The 26,840-nt window shown below is 42.6% G+C and overlaps 1 protein-coding gene across 1 annotated transcript; it reads left to right on the forward strand.

The window, feature by feature from the left end:
- Positions 1-104: 104 nt before the first annotated feature.
- On the forward strand, positions 105-26,584 carry LOC129865741 (protein transport protein Sec24D-like). Its single transcript, XM_055938726.1, has 23 exons — positions 105-335; positions 1,699-1,900; positions 2,301-2,400; positions 2,814-2,947; positions 4,857-5,264; positions 5,567-5,682; positions 6,175-6,286; positions 7,375-7,502; positions 11,475-11,613; positions 11,986-12,101; positions 13,094-13,218; positions 16,468-16,659; positions 17,861-17,954; positions 20,108-20,224; positions 20,363-20,533; positions 20,976-21,072; positions 21,267-21,412; positions 21,710-21,848; positions 22,756-22,874; positions 23,228-23,407; positions 24,368-24,559; positions 24,708-24,797; positions 25,310-26,584. Exons 2-23 carry the CDS (start codon positions 1,750-1,752, stop codon positions 25,448-25,450), a joined length of 3,207 nt encoding a protein of 1,068 aa, XP_055794701.1. The 5' UTR covers positions 105-335; positions 1,699-1,749; the 3' UTR covers positions 25,451-26,584.
- Positions 26,585-26,840: the final 256 nt, after the last annotated feature.

The following is a 26,840-nucleotide window of genomic DNA, read 5'->3' on the forward strand; positions in this document are numbered from 1 at the left end:
GCGGTACATGGGGGTCGTCACTAGTTAACACAGCCACAAAGTTATAAACCCCGCCTATTTCTAAAATGTATTTTCTTAAAATGTGATTATTAACCTAACCCTAACCTTAACCACACTGCTAGTCTTATGCCGAACTCTAACCTTAAATTAATACCAAAAAGCAGATATTTGCTTTCATGGATTTTTACGATATCGGCAATTTTGACTTTGTGGCTGGGGTAACTAGTGAAAACATGGCATAGGGACCGGTGCTGTGTTGGAGTTTGACGTGGCACTCCGTTTTCACTATCAGGAATTCAGAGTAGAAGACTCGGCAGATACTCCCCAGAATACAGGTAAATAATTGTACAGAAAAGCCTAATGGGTTTTGTAAGAGGGTATTTTATCATATATTGGTCTATTGAAATGCATGTTTATACTCGAATGCTTTCTCCGTGACGCAAACTTAGTTTCACATGTAGACATTTCCGTGTATGAACAACAATGTATCTATTTGTAAATAACGTACACTGCGCCTATCCGAAACGCATGTTGGGCGCTGGATAGATTGATATTGATTCGGATCCTGCAAACAACAGATATATTTTCTTGCAGTTGATAAATATCGGCGGCAGTCTGGTTGTAACTAAATGGTAGACTAACGTTTCCTAGGTTGGCGATGCTAAGATTTGTGTCGAAAATAACGGTCTTTGACGTGGCAATTCTGGGTAGTGGCTGAAGGACTCGTCTTACATTTTTTTTGTTGCTATGACTGTCTCTTGATATTTCTGTCTTAATTTATGGACTTTTTACATTTTTTATTTTAATCACTTTTGCATTTGATAGCCTAAGAGTCGAGAACGGAGTTGTCAATGCGAGACACCTGTTTATGTGGCCTTAATTGAGCAAGATTTGACAACTGTGTGTAGGCTATAGTGTGGAAGTTCATCAAGTCAAGCTTAGTTGGTTCTAAAATGGAGAAAATGTCAACTTTACCATGAGATTAAAGGATAAAGAATAACTTACAAGGGACAACAATAATTTGTCTTTGCCATATAGCATACTATTTTGCAGAAGGTGACAAATTTATTTAGGTCTATGTATTTATTTATAACCGTTGGCCTTATTGAAAGGCCTATTGCTCAAAAATGATTTCACCAACACTGCACGTGAATAATTTGAACAGCTAAAGATATCTATAGCCTACAATTTCTTCTCCAATATGTCATCATGAACCAACCATTGCCAGAAGTTATCACATATATTCATCTTGAGAAAATAAGACATCTTATTTTAGGAGCATTGTTGCAGGAAACTGACATAAGTATAGTCACTCGTAGATTAGACAATGACGATGGGACCTTATCTCCAACGGTCCAATGCGCTTGGGTCTTGTCGTCTTGAGGTCAAATATTGCTTGTTGGTGTTGCCTAGTGGAGAATACCACATATTTACTTTGTACTGGAGGAAAATACTGATGTTAGGTGTGGGGAAAAAAGTACTGAAGACCACGAACCTGTCAAGTGTGCGGTCTAGGAAAATGTTCCCATGTGCAGTGTCAGTTGTCTCTAAATGCTGTGGTTGGTGAAATTCTGTGAATTAGAGCTTTTGTAATCTCACTATTAAATTCAAGCAACATGCTCTTGGCCCTTCAAGTCTAGATTGCCTTAAATGAACTACCTCCTCAGAAAACAAAATTCCTTGCTTCCATCTCTGCAGGTTCTTGGATCTCTGTTATTTTGGAATGAGAAGACCTTAACAGCATTTAGGATGAGTCAGCAGGGTTATGTTGCCACGCCTCCATACTCCCAGGCCCAGCCTGGGATGGGGGGCTACCCAGCTGGGTTTGGGAGTTCGCCTGCCCAGCCCCTCTATGGACACTATGGGGGACAACCTCAGTCATTCCCAGCCCCACCAACAGGTAAAGCCACGTTCCTTTGGTCTCACATTCCTCCTGTAAAATCTTTTGTTTTAGCTTTTCATCCAACCGGTCTGGTCTTGTCATTTGGGATGTGTGCAATTCTTTATTAGTCCAGGAGCAATTGTTTGTTCATGATTCAAGCAATGCAGCTTCCAATTGAAATGACAACATTTAAGCCTAGGGATATGTATTTCTGTGCACGGCCATGCTATCGCCTCATCATTTAGAAGGTTTGCCCGTGTATACTGTAATGTGTATGTAATGTGTGAATGCAAGAGGATGCTTTGCGGACAGCAATGCTATTGGCACAGCATTTAGATGAGACATTTTTCTCAGGTGCATACTTTGTTATACTTTGTGTATATATTGTGTGACCATAAGAGGATTCTTTACCTTCCAGGTTTGATGAAGCCTGTGTCATCCCCCTCCGACATGCCTCCACCAGAGGTCTCCAGCCAGTATGGCTCAAACGGTCAGCAGAATGGAGCTTACCCTCAAAGGTAACAGAGCTTACTCCACTGAGCAGAGTCCATTTACCACAATAATGTTCTAATGGTCAAATTCTACCCTTCTTCCTGAAGTATGTACTTGATCTATCCACCTAATGGAATTGTATTAAATGTAAATGGAATGGACTGGTGTAATACCTGTGATAGAAACACCCTCTAGCTCATGTTAACACCATGTCATTGCTTTCAACCAATGAATGGGAGGGAGCAAGTGCACACTTTGGGTAAAAGGGTCAAGAATTGAAAGGCAACCATGGCTTCATCCCAATACTCTTAGTGCATTCCTTCTTCCATTTTCTTCTTCCATTTTCTTCAAGTCCACTAATAGGTAAATGGACTGAATAGTTGTTGTTTTTTGTCTGTTGGAACAGACAATATTTAGCTCTTTGTTTACTGTCCTCCAGGTACCCTGCCCCTCCTGCTGCTGCTGCCGCCTCTCCGTATGGACAACCCCCTAATTCCCCCTACCACAGCATGGCCCCCCAGGCCCCAGCACAGCAGCTCACCAATCAGATGGGTTCCATGAACCTTGGATATGGTAATTCATCACTGTTTGTAGAACTCAAGATTGTTGTATTGGGAATGGTTAGGGGGGTGGCATCCACTTTAGAAAGTAAACAAGATGCAAAGCAACTCACAAACAAGTTAAAAAAGCAAACAGCGGTGTTGTCCAAACAGTAGAACAGAAGCTTTTCTTACTAGTGGTAGTCTATATATTTATGGCTTTGTCAACTTCGGTAAACTAGCATGCAGCTATGTTAGCAACTTGCCCAAGCTCAGACAGCTGATGTTCTGAAAGAGCTGCAAAATCTGGATCGCTGCAAATCAGCTGGGCTAGACAATCTGGACCCTCTCTTTCTAAAATTATCAGCCAAAATTGTTGCAACCCCTATTACTAGCTTGTTCAACCTCTCTTTCGTATCGTCTGAGATTCCTAAAGATTGGAAAGCTGCCGCGATCATCCCCCTCTTCAAAGGGGGAGACACTCTAGACCCAAACTGTTATAGACCTATATCCATCCTGCCCTGCCTTTCTAAAATCTTCGAAAGCCAAGTTAACAAACAGATCACCGACCATTTCGATCATTTTTGTTGTCCGGACTTCTGGCAGTCTCTATGGGGTGCCACAGAATTAAATTCTCGGGTCGACTCTTTTCTCTGTCGCTCTTGCTGCTGGTGATTCTCTGATCCACCTCTACGCAGACCACACCATTCTGTATACTTCTGGCCCTTCTTTGGACACTGTGTTAACAAACTTCCAAACGAGCTTCAATGCCAAACAACACTCCTTCCGTGGCCTCCAACTGCTTTTAAATGCTAGTAAAACTAAATTCAACTGATTGCTGCCCGCACCTGCCCGTCCGACTAGCATCACTACTCTGGAAGGTTCTGACTTAGAATATGTGGACAACTACAGATACCTAGGTGTCTGGTTAGACTGGTAACTCTCCTTGCAGGCTCACATTAAGCATCTCCAATCCAAAATTAAATCAAGAATCGGCTTCCTATTTCGCAACAAAGCCTCTTTCGCTCATGCTGCCAAACATACCCTCGTAAAACTGACTATCCTACCGATCCTTGACTTTGGCGATGTCATTTACAAAATAGCCTCCAACACTCTACTCAGCAAACTGGATGCAGTCTATCACAGTGCCATCTGTTTTGTCACCAAAGCCCCATATACTACCCACCACTGCGACCTGTATGCTCTCGTTGGCTGGCCCTCGTTACATATTAGTCGCCAAACCCACTGGCTCCAGGTTCTCTATAAATCTTTGCTAGGTAAAGCCCCGCCTTATCTCAGCTCTCTGGTCACCATAGCAACACCCACCCGTAGCACGCGCTCCAGCAGGTATATTTTACTGGTCATCCCCAAAGCCAACACTTACTTTGGCCGCCTTTCCTTCCAGTTTTCTGCTGACAATGACTGGAACGACTTACAAAAATCACTGAAGCTGTAGACTTATATCTCCCTCAATAACTTTAAGCATCAGTTGTCAGAGCAGCTTACCGATCACTGTACCTGTACACAGCCAAACTGTAAATAGCACACCCAACTACCTCATCCCCATATTGTTATTTAGCTTCTTGCTCTTTTGCACCCCAGTATCTCTACTTGCACATCATCTGCACATCTATCACTCCAGTGTAAATGCTAAATTGTAATTGTTTTGTCTCTATGGCCTATTTATTTACTGCCTTACCTCCCTACTCTTCTACATTTGCACACACTGTACATATATTTTTTTCTATTGTGTTATTGACTAGGTTTGTTTGTAACTGTTGTTTTTGTCACACTACTTTGCTTTATCTTAGCCAGTTTGCAGTTAATGAGAACCTGTTCTCAACTGGCTTACCTGGTTAAATAAAGGTGAAATAATAAACAAGTTATTGTTAGGCTTCGTTCATGTAGTGTGTTGAAAGTTGTTCACCCTGCCTATCCTGCAGGTCCAGGGCCCATGCAGAGCCCTCAGGCACCCCCCACCTCTCCCCCAGCCCAGCAGCCATTCCAGACCGCCCCTCCCCCAACCATGGGACAATCAACCCTGGGCCCCCCACCTACGGGACCCCATTCACCCCAGATGGCTCCCCCACAGTCGCCCCTAGTTGGCCCATCTATGGCAGGGCACCCATCTATGGCAGGGCACCCATCTATGGCAGGGCACCCATCTATGGCAGGGCACCCATCTATGGCAGGGCACCCATCTATGGCAGGGCACCCATCTGTGGGAGGGCACCCACCCATGGGAGGCATGGGTAGGCCCTTCCCAGGCCCACCCCCTCCAGGCACTGGAGGCTTCCAACAGCATGGACCTGGAGCAGCCGGACAACCAGGATACCCTCAGCAACCACAAGGTACAGAAAGCGCAGTTACCTGTGGCTCAGTGATGATCACTGCAAAGCTTTATGGATTTGTAGGGCCAGTTTCCTGGAGCCAGATGAAGCCTATTCCTGGAATAAAACATGGTTTCCAGGAATAATCTGTGTCCTAGGATATGGTAACTCACTGTGGTAGTCAAACCTATCTTATTGAAGGTGGTGAGTAGTGTGTACAAATTGCTTTTGGAGTACTGTACCACTTAGTGTGTGCATGTCACTAGGATTGCACCAGGTGTAGGTCACCAGAGCCTCACACTGTGGCATGGTCTGTGTGTCAGGTCACTTTGGGGGGCAGATGGCAGGACCCGGGATGGCGGAACCCTTCCAAGGTGGGGCAGCCCATATGTCCGGGCCACCTCAGAAAAAGCTGGACCCTGACTCCATCCCTAGTACAGTGAGTACATATTTAATCCTTGTGTGACTTCATGTCTTTGCATGCCATTTCGCATGTTTCCCAGCTACCTCCAAGCCAGTATTACCTATAAAGACATCTCTTTAGAAGATTTGGCTACTGCACACCCAGTATGGGCCCAGGATACACATGTGAGCATCCCATTTTTGTTACTCCCACCTCCCCAAATTACCTATTGTATGTGTCTTATTTGGATGAAATGTATGGCCGACAAATGATTAAGTCAACCCTGTGTCTCGTAGTTAAAACCACAAAATGCTTGACTGATTGTGGTTGGAATGTTCTCAGGCAAACGACAAAGCAACAGCAGAATGTGAATTTGTACGATACCAATACTTCTCCTTTACCACACACATCTAGCAAAAACTGACCGAGTGGAACTGATTGAAAGCTTTCACCCACAGCCTGACTGTTTAAGGAAATGGCTCCGCACAGTATACACTCTTTCACTGACAATGCACCTCTCTGGTTTAGACACAAGTCACTGAGGACGACCAAGCCAAACGAGGGGGACAGGTGTACACCACAAACCTCAGGGGTCAGGTTCCCCCGCTGGTCACTACTGACTTTACTGTACAGGACCAAGGTAAGGCACAGGAATACCACTGTACTGTAAACACAAACTTATGTGTCATTGAACAGAACTAACCTTACTTCCAACATACTTAACATAGCTGTTTGTCCATCACTAAAAGTTCTACTAATCCATTCCTTGGAGAACCCCACAACTGCACATTTTTGTTCCATCCCAACACAAACAAACCTGACTCAACTAATCAAGGGCTTTGTGATTACTTGACTAGTTGACTCAGGTTTGTTTGTGTTGGGATGGAACAAAAATGTGCAGTTGTGGGGTTCCCCAAGGAATGGATTAGTAGAACTTCACGCGGATGGCTTTGAACAAATCCGATAATAGCCTTAGATCAAACACACACTTCTGAAAGATATTCTAATGGCAACATAAGTAACATGATTGGGGTCTTTTCATTAGTGCACACCGTAGCAAAATGTTTTCTCAAGGGAAAAGTTTTGCAATGAAAACTAGAGTTTCTTAGGTAGGTCCCTCCCCTTTTCGGCCTCTTTGTTTCTATTTGGTTCCTATTGAGTAGACCCCTGGTCTAACTCAAACGAATACCTCCAGAAGCCAGGAATATAACATAAACCTTTAGATGAGATTCCATTTTTTAAAAATTTGTATTTACTTTACCCTTTGATCTCATTTTAAGTTGCACCACTTCAGATTTGTCAAACTTAAACATTTCCGTCTCAGAAAAATTGTTTAACCACACTGGAAAAAATTTAAATATATTAATGTTAAGGTTCTCTTTGAGTGCAACGTTACCTGAAAATGGCAAGGGAAATACTGATTGTTATGAATTAAGTGTTAACGTTTGATATTGTACTTAAATGTATGAATAAGAACACTGAATATTGCATTTCTTTGTAGAAAATGAAAGTGTAAGTTATTTACAGCCTGATGAATCTTTAAAGGGAAGAACTGAACGATATTAGGACAAGTGGAAGGCTTTATGCGTAAACACAAAATGCTAACATGTTTAAACTGTATATTTTCTTGAATCAAACCAATGAGTACAACTTAATTGAACCATTTACATTTGTATTTATTTATTATTATTTAATTGAACTTTGTTTCTGTTTCTTAATCCTCTTTAGGAAATGCCAGTCCAAGGTTCATGCGTTGCACCACCTACTCTTTCCCCTGCACGGCTGACCTGGCCAAGCAGTGCCAAGTTCCTTTGGGTGCCATCATCAAACCTTTCGCCACAGTGCCAAAGAATGAGGTAGGCCTTATCCTGTGTATGTTTGCAGAGATTATCCACATTGTTATATAAAGTCAGACCACTAAACCACTTGTGAATTCTGAAACCAAGATGTTTAAACCCAGATACTATCAAAACCACAGGTACATACTGTAGACATCCTATTAGGGAAGGGAGACACTAGCACTTTTAGTTTTCCTCAATGACACCTAGATGTATTGTTTCCTTAAAAATATACTGTACGTCCAAGTGCTGTAAACTTTTAAAAGTGTCCCGTCGACAACCTTCATGTGTATCTTGTGTGGTCTCAGGAATCCTGCCTTAGATATTCTTCCCCTCACTTTGTCTTCGGTGCCAAAGGGCCTTTTTAGGCAATGCTACTGTAGCTTTCGCTCTGTTTCATAGAAAGAGCTAATTAGCTAATGTCAAGATCTGCGTGGACCCCAGAATATGGAAAGGGTTCAGCAAAGCAGTCAAGTGCATTGCCTTCTCCTGTTAGCGCTCAATGTCCAGACAGCACTGGCATGATTCCCATAGTAGGAAGCTTACGCCCTGCATAGATTCCATATCAAACAAAAGCTAACACATTATCACCATGTTAGCATTATTGTTTTGTTTGCAATGAATGACCTCACTGCACAAGCAGTGAGTCTTAACTTTAAACCCTTGTATCGCACTTGGACTTTTTCTAAACATTTTTATTATTCAGCTTCACGTTCCCTTTGGATGAACTACTTGGCTGCATTCACGTCTGTCTGCATGTGGAGTTTAACGGTCTCGGCGGCCATATGAAAACATACACACACTAGTATATAAACAAGTACTAGAGTAAAAGCCTCCCTTCAAGAAAGAGCAGAAATCAAGGGGGTCTTATTGGGACAATTCAATGTGTTTTTAGGTTAGATTTATATCCCTGAGACACGGTTTTGTTTGTTAGGCTACAATATTTTGAATACTAGATCATTTCAGTGATGCTTAATGTAAATAGTTTGAAGCAGTTGAACGAGATTTGGCTATTTGGCCATGCACATGTGAATATAGCATGTGCGCACAGTTTGTTTTCACTAATGAATGTTTGTGAGTGTACGGACTTTGTGCATGTAATTTATGCCATATGTTTCCATGGGTTTGTTTGAGTGTGGGCCAGATAAGCTATAGGCTTAGGAAATGCGTTCCACTATAGACAAATGTAATGTAAATGTAATGCAGCTATTTACATACATGGGGCATGAGATTGATCGGTTTCTGGGGAGAGAATCTGCTTTGCGTATCGTGACGGCACGTGTTGAGTTGCACTATAATAACTGTTTTGAAGGTATAGATGAGATCACCCACAATGTTTAGACTACATGCTTTATGGCGGAGTGTGGGTCTACAAGGGCAAAGATCTTGATAGAACTCACACTTGTGTCAAACGGCAACAACTTCACTCTTCTAGACTGTTGCACTGTGTTAGGTCTTGTTTTTAATTTCCACAATAGCTCAGTTTTAAAGGCAATATTTGAATTTAAAGTAGGATGCTAGGATGATTGTATATAGATAGTGTGGCAGAACCAATTGGTGAGGCATAAACTGAAGCCTGGGAAATGACTCCACCTTTGGCCAAGGGAGCCACTACAGTACAACTACCCAGGAGGACTGCCACACATGTTGTTTTTTAACCTGTATTTAACTAGGCAAGTCAGTTAAGAACAAATTCTTATTTTCAATGACTGCCTAGGAACAGTGGGTTAACTGCCTTGTTCAGGGGCAGAACGACAGATTTTTACCTTGTCAGCTCGGGGATTCGATCTTGCAACCTTTTGGTTACTAGTCCAACGCTCTAACCAGTAGGCTACCTGCTCCCCCAAACAGAACCAATCGGTCGATATAATCGAGAACGATCATCAGAAATCACACGATATGAATCAGACAGATGGGCGCCGCCTGACCCACTAGTTGGTCAGAAGGTTCAAATCAACGTTTCATATCATAATTTCCGAGTAGGCGGTAATGATAATTTTTATTGTGTTGTAACTGAAACTAGAAGATCTTCTGATGTCCTTTCCCTTCATCAAAGGTACGTAATGAATTTAAGTGTTTTTACCCCGGGATAGCCCGCTAATATGACCCATAGTAGGGAAGAACGTCTCTTGAGAAAAGGTTGATCTACAGTACATCTACACCACGATATGAAACGTTGATTTGAACCTTCTGACCCACTAGTGTATCAGGCGGCGCCCCACTGTCTGATTCATGTCGCTTGATTTCTGATGATAGTTGTCCATTTTATATCGACTGATTGCAATTGTATCGGGTGCACGTGTAGCATTGGCACCGTGTTTTAAATCACTCTAAGGTTAGGTTAAGGATTTGATCCAAGTAAATGTATTTATTGCAGCCTTGCATCCTGGTTGTATTTACTGATATATTATCCAGTCAATGACTGCAACAACTATGCTTCTGTTAGTGTATAGTTGGTGCTGCCTTGTAATAAACTCAGCAAAAAAAGAAAAATCCCTTTTTCAGGACCCTATCTTTCAAAGATAATTTGTAAAAATCCAAATAACTTCACAGATCTCCATTGTAAAGGGTTTAAACACTGTTTCCCATGCTTGTTCAATGAACCATAAACAATTAATGAACATGCACCCGTGGAACGGTCATTAAGACACGAACAGCTTACAGACGGTAGGCAATTAAGGTCACAGTTATGAAAACTTAGGACACTAAAGAGGCCTTTCTACTGACTCTGAAAAACACCACAAGAAAGATGCCCAGGGTCCCTGCTCATCTGCGTGAACGTGCCTTAGGCATGCTGCAAGGAGGCACGAGGACTGCAGATGTGGCCAGGGCAATAAATTGCAATGTCTGTACTGTGAGACACCTAAGACAGCGCTACAGGGAGACAGGACGGACAGCTAATTGTCCTCGCAGTGGCAGACCACGTGTAACAACACCTGCACAGGATCGGTACATCCGAACATCACACCTGCGGGACAGGTACAGGATAGCAACAACAACTGCCCGGGTTACACCAGGAACGCACAATCCCTCCATCAGTGCTCAGACTGTCCACAATAGGCTGAGAGAGGCTGGACTGAGGGCTTGTAGGCCTGTTGTAAGGCAGGTCCTCACCAGACATCACCGGCAACAACGTCACCTATGGGCACAAACTCACCGTCGCTGGACCAGACAGGACTGGAAAAAAGTGCTCTTCACTGACGAGTCGCAGTTTTGTCTCACCAGGGGTGATGGTCAGATTCGCGTTTATCGTTGAAGGAATGAGCATTACACCGAGGACTGCACTCTGGAGCGGGATCGATTTGGAGGTGGAGGGTCCGTTATGGTCTGCAGGTGCCTTGGTGGAAGAGTGGGGTAACATCTCACAGCAAGAACTGGCAAATCTGTTGCAGTCCATGAGGAGATGCACTGCAGTACTTAATGCAGCTGGTGGCCACACCAGATACTGACTGTTACTTCTGATTTTGACCCCCCCCCATTGTTCAGGGACACATTATTCCATTTCTGTTAGTCACATGTCTGTGTAACTTGTTCAGTTTATGTCTCAATTGTTGAATCTTGTTATGTTCGTACAAATTTTTACATGTTAAGTTTGCTGAAAATAAATGCAGTTGACAGTGAGAGGACGTTTCTTTTTTTGCTGAGTTTATAAACTGGTTAGGATAATACATGGTAATCATCATCATTAACCTGAAGCCTGTCAATTTCACCCAAACTACTAAATAAAGCATTGTCTATGTACAGTTGACTATGGGTCAGTGCTATCCGAATCCTTGGGACGTCCCTACCCTTACCTTAACCATAACCCTTTCCGAACCTTAACCCTTACCGTAACCATTTTAAATTTTAACTTCAATGGGGTAGGGACTTCCCAAGGATCCTGGATAGCACGGACTGTTGACTATGGGCAACAGTTGACTCTAAAAAAAAAAAAAAACGTGTGACTGCTGTCTTATGTGACTATCTCATCTGTTCTAATGTGTGGCCCAGACTCCTCTCTACGTCGTGAACCATGGTGAGACTGGCCCGATCCGCTGTAACCGCTGCAAAGCCTACATGTGTCCCTACATGCAGTTCATCGATGGCGGCCGCCGCTACCAGTGCGGCTTCTGCAACTGTGTCAACGAAGGTAGGTCCACCCATAACGAGAGGATGGGAGACCTTATTGGGTCATAATGCCCCGTGGCTAAAGATCAGCTATGGATCTGACTAATCTTTTGGAGCTCAAAGCTAAAAAAAAGATGTCTTTTAATTTGAGTAATTTACATTATCCAAGATTTAAATGATAGTAGTTAGGGTTATTCTTCATATTTCTGACTTTAGGTCCGACCAGGGCTTTAGGGTAGTTTTGAACCCTCTTACATAGAAACTAATGCACTCGGGTAGGGGACACTATGCCTGAGAAAGCCATTTAAGGCATAGTTGCTAAGCAGAGGCAATATTATGTTTGGGATATGTTTTTGTCACCACTGTTAAAACACGTTATTTTGTTCTCTCACAGTGCCTGCCTTTTTTTTTCAACACCTGGACCACATGGGCAGAAGGGTGGATTTATATGAGAGACCAGAGCTGTCGCTGGGGTCCTATGAGTTCGAAGCCACCCTGGATTACTGCAAGGTAAGCAATGCTCTGCCATTGTGGTTTATCTTCATAAATGAACCTTCATAGTGAACCTTATATATGATATTGTTTCATTTTATACAAATGGAGAGAAATTGGCAGTTGGTACAATAACTACTTTGAATTACTTTTGTATGGATGAAAAGTAAAATGTGTTTCAATCAATATTCCTACCAGTTCAATAGCCTACAATTTGAATTGACATAGAGGAAAGCTGTGATGGTACATGGAACAGAACGGATAAAACTGGCCAAACTAATGCTTGGCAAGAGTCTATCTCTTAAAGACTTGTATGAAGTGAAAGTGATTAGGAGCACAGAGTACAGGCAAATGCATGTTCTGTTCTATCAACACCACCTCATTAAAGCCATTTTGTTACGCTCTGTGGGGTGGTCTTTTCTTGTACATTCTGGGTAGAGGTAAGTGGCGGCTAGCAACGCCACGTTTTCCTACTGAAGCCATCTTGTTACTTCAGTCTGTTTATTAATGTTTGGAAATGTAGTCCCGGCCAGCTTTCAGCGCAAGCATCCGAGGTGAGCCGAGTCAGACTGTTACCGCGGAAACAAAACAACGGCCCGTGCTGTGTCCTTCATCCACATTCCTAACAAATGGAGGGCAGTCGGATGTCACAAATAGTCTTAACGGCTCCAAGATCCAAGCAAGCTGTAAGCTTAAAACGCAGAGAAAGTAATGGGTGTGGTGGAGGGATACACAGGGCAGAACATGTGAGGAAGAGAGAAAATTGGGATCCAATAGTAGCCTACACGTTTCACCTAAAGTTGGGGTACAGATTTGACGTCTCTGGTGTGTTCACGTTATTATGTGTTTGACCTTGGAGGCAGGGTCAATTGTTGATTTCATAAGTGAACAATAGTTTGTTTTCAGTGTTTTAGACAAAGACATTTTAAACTGCAAATTAAGGAAATAAGGTGAAGTAACAGTAGTTGAATTGAAGTTGTAATTCAAAATGTCCTCTTTCTCTCTTTCAGAGCAACAAGCCAGCCAGTCCTCCGGCGTACATCTTCATGATCGACGTGTCCTATGCCAACATCAAGAGCGGACTGGTCAGACTGGTATGTGAGGAGCTGAAGACCCTGCTAGACAACCTGCCCAGGTACACACACACAATACACACACACGCTATCAAACGCTGACCTCGTAATCAAGGAATGGAGCCTTGAATCGCCTGCATTTGAGCACTCTGGAAACAGGCCCAATATCACTCAGCCTATCTCCAAGATCTTTTTATATGGGATCTGCCAACTTGGAGTGAGACCCACTACATAGCCTTGGAGGTTACTGTGAAATGACGTAAGCCGTGTCCAATGTCAGAATCTTTTTTACAATGCTCTGCTCTCCAAGGGATAAGCATAGGATAACTGAAGTCTCACGTCAGAGAGAAACCACATTAGATTTATAGAAGTGTTGGTTTTCGACACCCCCATCACCCATAATGTGTAGCTTGGTGGTTTGATATTTGGGGTAGGTTGCAGACCTCCAGATACATTATAGCCTACACTACCTCCCACTTTTCTGTCAACACCTCTTCAGGGGGGGCCATATGTTCGCCTGAGCTTCATTATGCTTCCATCGCCTCAGGGTGAAACAGAATACTACTGGAAATCCGCGATACCTTGCCAAATATGGTTGTCCCACATCTACAAGGCAAAGAAAAAAGCATTAAGCCAAGTACTCCAGTATCTCATCAGTTGAAAATGATTTCCTAAAGGTTGTGGGGGTGGGTTGATGGGAGGGGGGGGATGCTAGGGGAAGGGAAAGAATGAGGGGGAGGGGAGAAAATGTTATGGCGCAGTGCAGACTCTAACCCTGAATCATGTCCAAGACACAAGAAGTCCGCGGCACAGATGGGTCTGATGTTGGCTGTTTTATGTGGGTCGCCAGCAAGACACAAGGTTTTGATTTACCATCGAGAAACGGATGACATACTTCACCTTGACTTTCCTAAAATAACTTATTTGGAAACTGGCTCTCGCTCCTAGCCTGCAGACTTATGGAGATATTTGTCCGAAACCCTTACGTCACCCCCAGAAACGGTTAGGTAGTGCTCTCCAAATAAGCCCCCTGTTTTTAAATTACTTTTCTTCCCTGTTGTGCATTGTGAGACTTTGCTCTCTACTGTATTGAAACTAATGGAAAACATGTTGGAAACAGAACACTTTTATAAGGATCTGCAACGCTGCCGAAATAGCCACATCTTTGCTTCTAGCTTGCTACGGTGGAAAAGGGGCTCCAAGAAAGCACACGCAGGTGTAGACTAAATCCTGTGGTATTTTCTCCTTCATTTAATATTTCATCACTGTTACTCAGTATGAAAACAAGCAATAAAAAGCTGCATTGCCTGACTGCTTGTCAGTTCTTGTGAATGATGTTGACATAAGTCTGTTCTATGGGTCTCATCATTTACATATGGCAGATTTAGTTAGAACGAGCACCTCATTTATACTGGGTTAAAGTTCTATACTGCTGTGTTCAGAAAGAAAGGGAGACAAACCACAGTTTCCCCTTGTTAGATGGGGAATGCTTTTACACACTGTTTGGTCACACTTTATTTGGATAGTCCATCTTGTTTTGATGATAAGGGTTTTAGATACAGGCCCCAGTTCAACAGACTTACTAGTCCAACAGGCAAATTCCAAGAGCTCTAATTTGTCGCTCAGGTTCTCTTTGTGCTACTGCAGCTACATCAACACAGAGGTGTATATAAAATAGAATGTATCTCAACCGGGTGGAATTCTCCCCAGTCCATGAAAGCGAGATCTGTAAAGGGCGGAAAACAAAGTAATATTTCACTGACAGTTTCTTATTCATGTTATTGAACTTCTGTTGAGGCACGAGTTGGAGAGGGTTGTTTGTAAGAGAGAGAAATTGTGTGTGGACATTAAATCACATGACATCAGAGATGGCAGTCATCTTAATTGAAAGCATATGAGGACCCTTTTTTCCTTCACCTATCAGCACTTTGCCCTGAAGAAAAACAATCCTAACCCTCTTTCTGTGGATGTTTGTGTAAGTTCGTCAGGCATGACTGGGTGATGGCCCTTTTTTTTGTTTTATTGGCTGAGTGGTGGATGCTGGAAGAGGTGCCCATCCCTGGAATGAGACCCTCTCCTCCAATGTGTTTTTTCTTTGCCTTAAAAATGTGTTTCTGCACCCAGGAATGTTTTTAGCGCTTCAGTTGCTAACTCTAAAACTTCTCTCTAAAACACTCCTAGTTAAATAAAAAAATATGTCAGGAAGTTGTTTTGCTAGAGCAAATAAATATACAAAGGTCTGAAAAACAGGGCATGAGATTGTGCCTTTTGACGTAGTGATATCGGAGAGGTTGAAGGAAAACCATTAGCGCTCTAATTAAGCAATAATGCCCGAGGGGGTGTGGTATATGGCCAATATGCCACGGCTATTCTATATACCAGGGATATACCAAGGACTATTCTTATGCACGACGCAACGTGAGTGCCTGGACACAGCCCTTAGCCGTGGTATATTGGCCATATACCACAAACCCCCGAGGTGCCTTATTGCTATTATAAACTTGTTACCAATGTAATTAGAGCTGTAAAAATAAATGTTTTGTCATACCTGTGGTATACTGTCAGCCAATCAGCATTCAGGGCTCGAACCACCTAGTTTATAATTTAACATTATAATACATTATAATTTAACAAGCATCAATAACCAAAACCATGGATCATAATGAAAAGAGCAATTACATAGGTCAACTTTTGATCTGGCTGTCCCATATCCTGTAGTACTGTATGCATATTTGGCTGAAGCTAACATGACTGCATTAAAATACTATTTGAAGTCTTTCAAATTCGTTGAGCATTTGCTTGAGCCTGCCTGGAGTGCCAGATGGGCAGAGTTTATACTTTTGGGAATATTGTATTGTTTCTATTACCAGGTCCGTTAGCTAACACTGCTTGCAAACAGTGTGTGTATCCACATTGATTTGTTATCTGATCTTGTCATATCATGTTTAGAGTAAAACTTCAGAATAGGGGAAAGATCTGCCGCTTATCGGCCATTTTATGTCAGAGTGCATAAGCGACTAGAACAATTTAGTGATTACTTAATCTATGCTGTAACATAGTTCCCTCTAATGACAAGCATGTTTAGTTCAAATAAAAAAACTATTCTGAAAGGGTTTCTCTTCATCTAGCCTGGTCCCAAATTTGTATATGTTTTAGGCAAATATTATCAATGACATGACTATTATTAATGACTCATGCCAGGCTACTGCTTCACTCTCGCTCTCTCTGTCTCTCTCTGTCTCTCTGTTTCTCCATCCATTAAATAACACTAACGCTCATCCCCAACTTTGCCCCCTCTTCCTCCCGCACAGAGAGGATGGTGCCGAGAGCTCGACGGTGAAGGTGGGCTTCGTCACTTACAACAAGATCCTACACTTCTACAACGTGAAGAGTGCCCTGGCCCAGCCTCAGATGATGGTGGTGTCCGACACGGCCGAGATGTTTGTCCCACTGCTCGACGGCTTCCTCGTCAACTTCCAGGAGTCTCGCGCCGTCATCAACAAGTAAGGGGAACACCTCTGACATGAGAATTGATTTGAGTAGTGTTGCTTGATTGCATATTTTCAAATATTTAGATATGTTAATTATTGTTTATGGATAGCAATAGGCAGGTCATTGGTAATGTTAGGAATCTGAACCTTTTTGAAGGAGGCATTGACAAAATTTTGCTTATATAGCCCAATTGGCGGGGGGGCAGGATGAACTCTGTCACACTTTGGGGTATAGATTACAGTGTGCAATCTGATGCAGACCAAAGGATAAACATTCTGTCTGAAGCAATCTTACTTTGTGGGTTTGTAGTGGTCTTTCTTTTTGATCAACATATACATTTTCTTTATCTCCAGCTCCTTCTCAAAGCCCGTTGATGTGCATCTATTTCTGTCAAAGCTCAATTCTGAGCAACATTTTTCATGTGGTAAAAACAATTGTTGAATGACAGCATTTGATTATCTTGCCCATCAGGTGTCCAAGGCCTCATTTTTATCCATAGTTTCAGTGGTTTTCATCACAAATGTCAAGGTAACGTTGAAAAACAGTTGCTTCTAGAGAGGTGGTCCCTGGAAGTATTTTATATTAAAAAGACCCATTTGGATTTATATGGAAAATGGTCTTATCTATGCAGTTGTATGACACATCATCAAAATGATTAATAACAACTTGATATTTTGGTATGTCTATGACTTGTGGATAAATCTCTTACTCCCAGATCAACCAGTTTGTTTTTCTGAAGAACTAACTCATTTTTCTCAACTTGTACAATATAATTAAACAAATGTGAGTTGAGTCCTTGGTTTAGATCCAAATATGACTTTGTAGTATCAACACAATTCTTCCAAAGGGGTTGTGTCTACTGTATGAGCTGAGAAATTCACTCTTCTAAACTGTCTATGTGCATGATACTCTTCCAATGATCTGTGGAATTGTAAGGACAATACCGTTGGATGTAGCCACTGCCTGTCCCAGTAATCTAAAATAACTTTGTTTCCTCATCCCTCTTCGTTGATAAGCCACAGACAGTTAAAATAACTGGATGGACACTGACCGTAGTACTTACACCCATCACCTCCTTTCAGATTAGCAGTCATAAAGGATAGGAGGCAATGAAGCAAAGCTATTGTAACACAAAGCAAATCTACCAAGTTTTGAACACAATATACCAGAGGTGAATGATTGTGACACTGTTCCTCTCTCTCACTCCTCCAGTCTCCTGGACCAGATCCCTGATATGTTTGCAGACACCAACGAGAGCGAGACGGTCTTTGCCCCCGTCATCCAGGCTGGGGTAGAGGCACTCAAGGTGAGAGGCTAGATGTCAACTCTGTCACACACGAAGGAATGGGAGCTGGATAGCAGGGCAGCTGTTACTTTGTCCAGGCGGTGATGGACTCAAGTACCCAATAACCTCTCTGAATTCATTACAATTGTTTATTTACATAGGGACAGATGGAAAAACACTGGCACATTAAAATGAAAAGACGACAGATTAAAAGACAACATACCCACATAATAAGTTGATAAAGTACATTGTGACGTCATATATTTGATGCTTATCTTAAACTCAAAGCTAGAGGAATTAGAGTAATCCAAACAAATAAGTCTGTCAGCTATAGAGGCCATCTAAACTTTTTGCAGTCACAGCCCCTTTACCGCCAACCCCCCCCCCCCCCCCCAAATAGATTTTTTTGTTGTTAACATAGTCCGTTATACCGTGCGTTCTCAGTTGGCATTGTGCATTAAACAGTTTCTCCATCAACCGAATGACTCGGCAACTTTCCGTTTTGCTTCCTAATAGAACTGTTTATTTAATCGGCTCCAACTGAATTTTCCCAACGGCTTGCCTTCAGTTTGAATTAATTTGTGGTAGAGGTCAAATAATTTCAGATGCGAACAGACAGCCTTGCAGAAAATCTAATTTGATTTGGCCCTTAACCAACAATGCATTTCAAGAAAGAGTTAAAATATTTACTAAATAAACTAAATTTTAAAAAGTTATACAATTACAAGGTTAGTCGAGGTAATTTGTACATGTAGGTAGGGGTAAAGTGACTATGCATAGATAGTGGTACAGCGGTCTAAGGCACTGCATCTCTGTGCTAGAGGCGTCACTACAGACCCTGGTTCGATTCCAGGCTGTATCACAACCGGCTGTGATTGGGAGTCCCATAGGTCGGTGCACAATTGGCCCAGCGTTGGCCAATTGTAAAAAATAATTTGTTCTTGCCTAGTTAAATAAAGGTAAAATTAACAGCGAGTAGCACCAGTGTAAAAACAAAGGGGGGGTGTCAATGTAAATAGTCTGGGTGGACATTTGATTAATAGTTCTGCAGTATTATGGCTTGGGGGTAGAAGCTGTTAAGGAGCCATTTGGAACTAGACTTGGTGCTCTGGAACTGCTTGCCGTGCGGTAGCAGCGAGAACAATTTATGACTTGGGTGACTGGAGTCTTTGACAAAAAGAAATTTGGGCCTTCCTCTGACATCACCTAGTATATAGGTCCTGGGTGGCAGGAACCTTGGCCATACCAGGCGGTGATGCAACCGGTCAGGATGTTCTCGATGGTGCAGCTGTATAACGTTTTGAGGATCTGGGCACCCATGCCAACTCTTTTCAGTCTCCCGAGGGGGAAAGAGTGTTGTCGTGAACTGTCTTGGTGTGTTTGGACCATGATAGTTTGTTGGTGATGTGCACATCAAGGAACTTGAAACTCTCGACCCGCTCCACTACAGCACTGTCAATGTGAATGAGTGTTTGTTCAGCCCTCCTTTTCCTGTAGTCCACAATCAGCTCCTTGGTCTTACTCACATTGAGGGAGAGGTTGTTGTCCTGGCACCAGACTGCCAGGTCTCTGACCTCCTCCCTATAGGCGGTCTCATCGTTGTCAGGGATCAGGCCTTAATGATGGTGTTGGAGTCGTGCTTGGCCACGCAGTCGTGGGTGAACAGGGAGTACAGGAAGGGAATAAGCACGTACCCCTGATGGGCCCCCGTATTGAGGATCAGTGTGGCAGATGTTGTTGCCTCCCCTTACTACCTGGGGGCGGCCCGTCAGGAAGTCAAGGATCCAGTTGCAGAGGGAGGTGTTTAGTCCCAGGGTCCTTAGGTTAGTGATGAGCTTTGTGGACACTGTGGTGCTGATCTGTAGTCAATGAACAGCATTCTCACAGGTGTTCCTTTTGTCCAGGTGGGAAAATGTGGGTATGATGGTGAGTCGCAACTAATTTGGGTCACGAAGACCATTGACTCTGTTGCTTTAGCAATCTGTTGACCTAAACTTAAACCCTAGAATCCCCTCACTGAACGTGAACATAATGAGACCCGTCTAGGTCAAATCAATGTTGTTCCCTTCATTGAAACGGTCACACAAGGAAATACTTGCATGTACACCTTTTTCCTGTATTCACTCTCTCCTGTTACCTCTCTGTAATGTGATATTTATTTTTGTTTTCTCCAGACAGCAGAATGCAGTGGCAAGCTGTTCATCTTCCACTCATCCATCCCCACCGCCGAGGCCCCTGGGAAACTAAAGAACAGGGACGACAAGAAGCTGATCAACACAGAGAAAGAGAAGGTGAAGAAAAATAGCCAGTCTTTTAAATTTAAAACAAAGTGGACCATATTATCATTGGCTATTAAAATGTTTTGAGTGTGTGAATAGCTTCCTTTCTAAAGTGTGTGTGTGTTGTTTGGTTCCCCTGCGGTGTCCTAGACTCTGTTCCAGCCCCAGAAGGGTGTGTACGAGCAGCTCTCCAAGGACTGTGTGTCTCAGGGTTGCAGCGTGGATCTCTTCCTCTTCCCCAGCCAGTATGTGGACCTCGCCACCATGGGAGACGTCCCCACACACACAGGAGGCTCCATTTTCAAGTACAGCAACTTCCAGGTATACACAAACAGTAATGCAAACAACTGCACAATACAGTTTGTTTTTACATTTGAGTCATTTAGCAGACACTCTTAACCAGCATGACTTACAGGTGCAATTTAGGTTTAAGTACCTTGTCCATGAGCACATAAACAGAATTTTCACCTATTCAGCTCAGGGTTTCGAACCAGCCGCCTATCTGTTATTGTCCCAACACTCTAACCGCTAAGCTACCTGTTGTCTAGTTCCCCAGAGCGCTCCTTTTATGCCACAGAACATCTTATTTTGTCCAAACTGCCATTTTGAGTCCATGAATCCTTATCTTATTGAACACATGAAATTACATGAAATGCATTAGAGCCCATATCTCATTCAGATCTTGGCACTGGACCAATATTCCATGGAGTATAATTGGGGGTAGCTCTGTTACCTTGTGGTTGTCACTACCTGTGTATTTCAGGTGGAGATGGATGGAGAGCATTTCTTGAGTGACCTGAGGAAGGATGTGGAGAAGGCCATCGGGTTTGACGCCATCATGAGAGTCCGTACCAGCACAGGTAATTCAGTCAACTGTTTTTAGTCTATTGCACTTGTATGTACTTAAAAAAAAGAGGTACAGTTTAGATTGTAGAATTTAAGAACATTTTAAATTACGTATGTTTCCAACAGTTTTACATCGCCACATAATTCCAATGCTTAAATTCTGCATTGATTGAAAGGTATTTAGGTAAAATTTTGTCTCTCCTGCCAGGCTTCAGGGCTACAAACTTCTTCGGTGCTATCCACATGAACAACACCACAGACGTAGAGATGGCTGCCGTGGACTGTGACAAGGCTGTGACTGTAGAGTTCAAACACGATGACAAACTTAGCGAGGAGACGGGGGCACTCATGCAGGTGTCTCTCACACATACACGACTCAAAAAAACTAACGCTATATTGTTTTGCTGAAGTCATCTCAAGCTGCTGTTTTGAATGATTACCACTAATCAGATATTTAAGCTCACTGCAAAGTGGATATCTGACTGCAACAAATACAAATATGCATCATATTTAATAACCAATTCCATTCACAATGTGTATTTTCAGCCAAAGGTTCCACAAAGCCTTAAACATCCTACTCTGACATGTAAGATTGAAATCATGACAGGCTTTTGACCCTCTAACGGCTTCTGTGTGTGTTCCGCTTCCCAGTGTGCCTTGCTGTACACAACCGTCAGCGGCCAGCGTCGTCTGCGGATCCACAACCTCAGTCTGAACTGCAGCGCCCAGCTGTCTGAGCTATACAAGAGCTGTGAGACGGACGCCCTCATCAACTTCTTCGCCAAGTCAGGTGACTACACACAGCAGAGTATTACTGTATTTAGGCTTGTGTTCAGTAAGGTCCAAATGAGATGCCCAATAAATCCACTTCCCATCTAGGCATAATGAATGCGATTCGATATAAATAATATATCAGTTCAAATAAAGAGTTAGACATGCTCCGGAACTTTGGCGACTAAGTATTTTTATAAACTTTTGGGCTGGATGTGTCTGTAGTTCATACATGTGGAATCTATGAGAATAATTACTCTTACCTCAATTATTGACGAAATGTGTTTGGAAGCTGTGCCATTTTCCCCCACATTTGCCCCCCCCCCCCCCCCCCTAGCATTTTCAGTTCTACCAATGAGCTTCGGCCCCTTGCCATTTGAGTGACAGCTAGCAAGAGGCACACGATGCACACACAGCAGAGCGGGAGATGGCAATGACGTAGTACACAATTTTCAGGGACCACTTGGCTCGTGAGCGCTACTTTCAGATCTACTGGCTAAAAAGTATACAAAAGTACTGGAGAATCTCTTTAAGTAGTCTGATCATTGGATGTAACATACTTGGCTGGTGTGTTTTATTATGAATTATTCAGCATAATGATACCCAATATGTAGACCTTTATCTGGGAAATCTGCTTAAGTCGACTTGTGACTTCAACATTGCTGGTCGATGGTGTCATGATTCTACTTTAGTTAAATACACCTCATGCATCACTTTAGCTTCCTGATCCCCAGTATATCTAAATCACCTTATAAGATAACTAAGAGGTGAAGTGAGTCTTTTAAAACCAGAACCATATGCCTCCCATAAAGTATTAGTGACAAGCAAACTTGTTGTATGACATGAGAGCACTTTAGACAGCTTTAGTGTGGGAACACAGTTACTGACCTACAAATGCCCTCTCTCCCTTCATCCCTCTTTCCCAGCATACCGTGCCATGCTGAACCAGCCCCTGAAGACGGTGAGGGAGATTCTGGTCAACCAGACGGCCCACATGCTAGCCTGCTACAGGAAAAACTGTGCCAGTCCCTCCGCTGCCAGCCAGGTCCGTGGCACAGAACACTGTGGACAGCTTTCATAGAATAAAACGTCCTTTTTTAAATTTTTACTTGTCTGTGTTATGGTCGCTTTTTACAAATGCAGTGGTGTGATTTAACTCCCAGGCTGGGGACATTTCAAGTATCTAGTTTCAAAGAAGTGTACAAACATCCAATAACTTACAGGTGCAGTGTACAAATGTAAACTGATGAAAGAAAGACCGATGGATTCCTGTACATTTGAATCCTACTGCAGTTTTAGGTTTGCTTTTGTCATTTCAAGTATCGCAAACATTGTTACTGTAGTGTCAGGGAGTCGTGTATTAGGGGTTCTCACTTGCTCTTCTCTCCCCTTGTGTAGCTGATTCTGCCTGATGCCATGAAGGTGTTCCCAGTCTACTTAAACAGCCTGATGAAGACTGGTCCATTGGTGGGCAGCGCTGAGCTCTCTACAGACGACAGGGCTCACCAGAGACTCATCACCACGGCCATGGGGGTGGAGGATACCCAGCTGCTGCTCTACCCACGCCTTGTCCCACTGGTGAGACAACGCTCTCCTGCCTTATCCCACTGAAGAAACCGCACACACACAAACTCACCCACCTCTGGCTCTACCCATCTCCCATCAATCTCACTCCCTCTCTGAGGTCCTTTTTACCAACTGTAATTACATTTTTTTTATGATCATGATACCTGTTTCCTTCCTCATTTAGTTCAATAGACCTCCAATCTTTAGTGTTCTATCCCACTTCCTGTCATTAGTGTTCTATCCCACTTCCTGTCATGTCATCATATTGTTAGTGCAGAGTTATGGCTACATGGTTTTCACTTAATTGATGTCAAAATATACTCTGGGATATATACTGAATATCACTCTGGTATTACCCAGCAAAACCTGCCATTTTGAGCTGGCTCATAAGAGATGCTGACTGAATAGTGTGTGCATGAGACTTCAGAGAAGAGTATGAGGGTAAATAGTTGCCCTCGGTAGAATAATTACATGCTTCATAATTGTGACAAAATGGCTCATACAATGGCAGTTATTTGTTCTCCTTCACATCAATTGCCATGTTTGCTGGGAAAGTGCCAAGCACTTGTGATTAATTTTGTTTTCATTTGTGGGTCACAGCAAACACGGCAATTGTTTTAAAGAAGTACTTTAATATGTGCATAATTAGGGTTGGAATGTTCCTCATAATATGCTGCAAACTCTGGAGCACTGCGCACCAGAATGAAAGTGCAAGATGGAATAAAAAAATAAAAAATAGTAGCAGTCACATTGAAACGGTGTACAGCTCAATAATTTGTTTAGGACTCATCTCAAAATGCTTTCATTGGGGTCCATCTCAATACTGTCATAATGGGGTACATGTCAATACTCTATTGTTGGGGTCCAGCTTATACAATGGTTCTTGTTACAGATTGTGGTCTAACATGAGTCATGTGCAGCCCCCTCCATATCTTTGATGAAGTTATATTCATTAATTGATTCCTCCTCCAGCACAATATGGATGTTGCCAGTGATCTGGTGCCTGCTCCAGTGCGCTGTTCTGAGGAGCGCCTGACAGATGCTGGCATGTTCCTGCTGGAGAATGGGCGCTCCCTCTTCCTGTGGCTGGGCCAGGCCTGCCCCCCAGAGCTGGTCCAGAGAGTCTTCAATGTGCCCTCCTTCGCCCACGTGCCCGCTGACCTGGTGAGAACCAGAACTCCCTTACCCCCCAGCTCTACAGAGGATGGGGTGTTTGAAACACCTTAGTTGGATACCATTAGTTCAGATATTTGAAAAGTTCATTCAAGACTGCATAGAAAGAACATATCACCAATATTCATGTGTTTTCCAGAGCTCCCTGCCAGTTCTGGATAACCCACAGTCTAAGAAGCTGCGTTCCATCATTGACTCATTGCTTGACCAGAGGCCCAGCGCCATGAAGGTACAGTATTCGATGTATTGGTTACTGTTACTATGCATACTTTCCACTGGATGTCTAAACTACTTTGATATAATTAAAGAACGGTATCTGTTTGTTGAATTGGCAAACAAACATAGCCATTTATCACATGGTCATAAATCTTACTTTTAAGCACTGGGAACAATAAAATCACATATTCAACAGGCTGCCCAAGCTTACACTGTTTTGCTTGAAAGCAACTGCCAAAAAATGAAAGGAGTAGTGAAATATGTTGCTGTTGATATAGAATAATATTAATAGTAGACTGGGTGAGTTTGAGCAAGCTTTTAAAAAACCTGAAAGCAGTTTGTGCAGCAGTGCGCACCCCAGGTCCTCGAGGACTACCAGGTTTGCTGCTTCCATTCTAGCTGATGAACACCTACCAAGATGCTCATCAGCTAGAACGAAAACCAGGAGTGTCTTCTCACTATTTACATCATTTAGCAATTAAGTGCCAGGGAGAAACAAAAACAAACCAATGTTCCTGTGTATAGCTTCTGATCGTGAAGCAGAAAGACCGGTCTGAGATGCTGTTCCGCCAGCACCTGGTGGAGGACAAGGGGCTCCACGGTGGAGCCTCCTACATGGACTTCCTGTGCTACGTCCACTCCGAGATCAGACAAGTCCTCACTTAACACCCCCCACTGGATATCACCTCTTACAGACTCCATAGCTGCCTTTCCAACAACCCTTTAACCCCTTATTCCACACAAACCTACAGGACTACCGTTCTCTCTCTCTCTCATCTGTCAGTATCAGGATCTGTGCTCCAGTCTGCATTGTACATTTGTCTACATATGAGTCAGTCTGACTTTTAAGTCCGCAGAATTGATGTACATTAACAATGAACTGATTTCTATGTAAATTGGCCAATGGTTGTAAAAGGAATTGCTGGGGTTCAGGACACATTAGGCCCTCCGGACCACATTTGCATCATTAGACAGTTGGTTTCACTATTGAGTAAACCCAATTTTTATTAGTGTATATTTAGCTTTTTTATTTTTTATTGCCAATGTCTGTTTTTATGCACATACATTCCTTGTCACAATTTCTCATTAGGGAAGAGTTGACAGAATTTCCCAGCATCAAATGGTAATTTAGCCACATGGGTTGGAATAAACATCTGGTTGCCATGACTGAAAATTGGTGCCGTGGCTATTAAATTAATGGCTCACTCCACCATTAGTGATTGGATTCCATTGTTTTTCCATTCCCCTCAGGTATGGAGAATTTCCTAGCTAGATTATTGATACAAGGCCAAATCCAGTGACAACTCACTGACAAACATGGGAAAAATAACCCAAATAATCCACATAATTCTTCTGTAAAGATGAGATTAAACATTCCACACTCTTAATTACAATTGTATACCTTGTTTTTTCTCATCAAGTTACTGCTTATGTCTCATTTACTTGCATTATCATTACTTTAATATATAAAGTCAATTATTGGTTGTTTGTATGCGAGATGGAGGTTTTGGGGGAAATGCAGTTCCTGTGCCAGTTCAGTCTGCCTTAATTGTTTTTGTTTGTAAATATAGGCCATTAGTCTATTCCAGTGAGATACAGATTTCAATCTGTAAGGTTTGTATGCAAACATATCTCAGGTCATACCTAGCAATTGTGGTGCAGAGATGGGAAAACAGTGGCATAACTTGAATGGATGTATTTGAGTGAAGGGGCCTTGGAGTAGATTCTGAGCCTAAAGCCTATATATATATATATCTATATAAAAGTATTGCTTTTGATTAAATTCCTGACTACATCAAGCTTTTGAGAAGTTATGTGCTTGTCTTATTTCCATTGAGATTCTCACTAACAATCTTGTTGAGCAGTGTTGGAAAAAGTACCAAATTGTCATACTTGAAGTAAAGATACCTCAATAAAGACTCAAGTAGAAGGGAAAAGTCACCCAGTAAAATCTGAGTAAGTCTAAAAGTATTTGGTTTTAAATATACTTGATCAAAAGTGAAAGTATGAATCATATCAAATTCCTTATATTAAGCCTACCAGACAGAACTATTTT

The sequence above is a fragment of the Salvelinus fontinalis genome, chromosome 11, assembly GCF_029448725.1.
Source record: "Salvelinus fontinalis isolate EN_2023a chromosome 11, ASM2944872v1, whole genome shotgun sequence".
Taxonomy (NCBI): Eukaryota; Metazoa; Chordata; class Actinopteri; order Salmoniformes; family Salmonidae; genus Salvelinus; species Salvelinus fontinalis.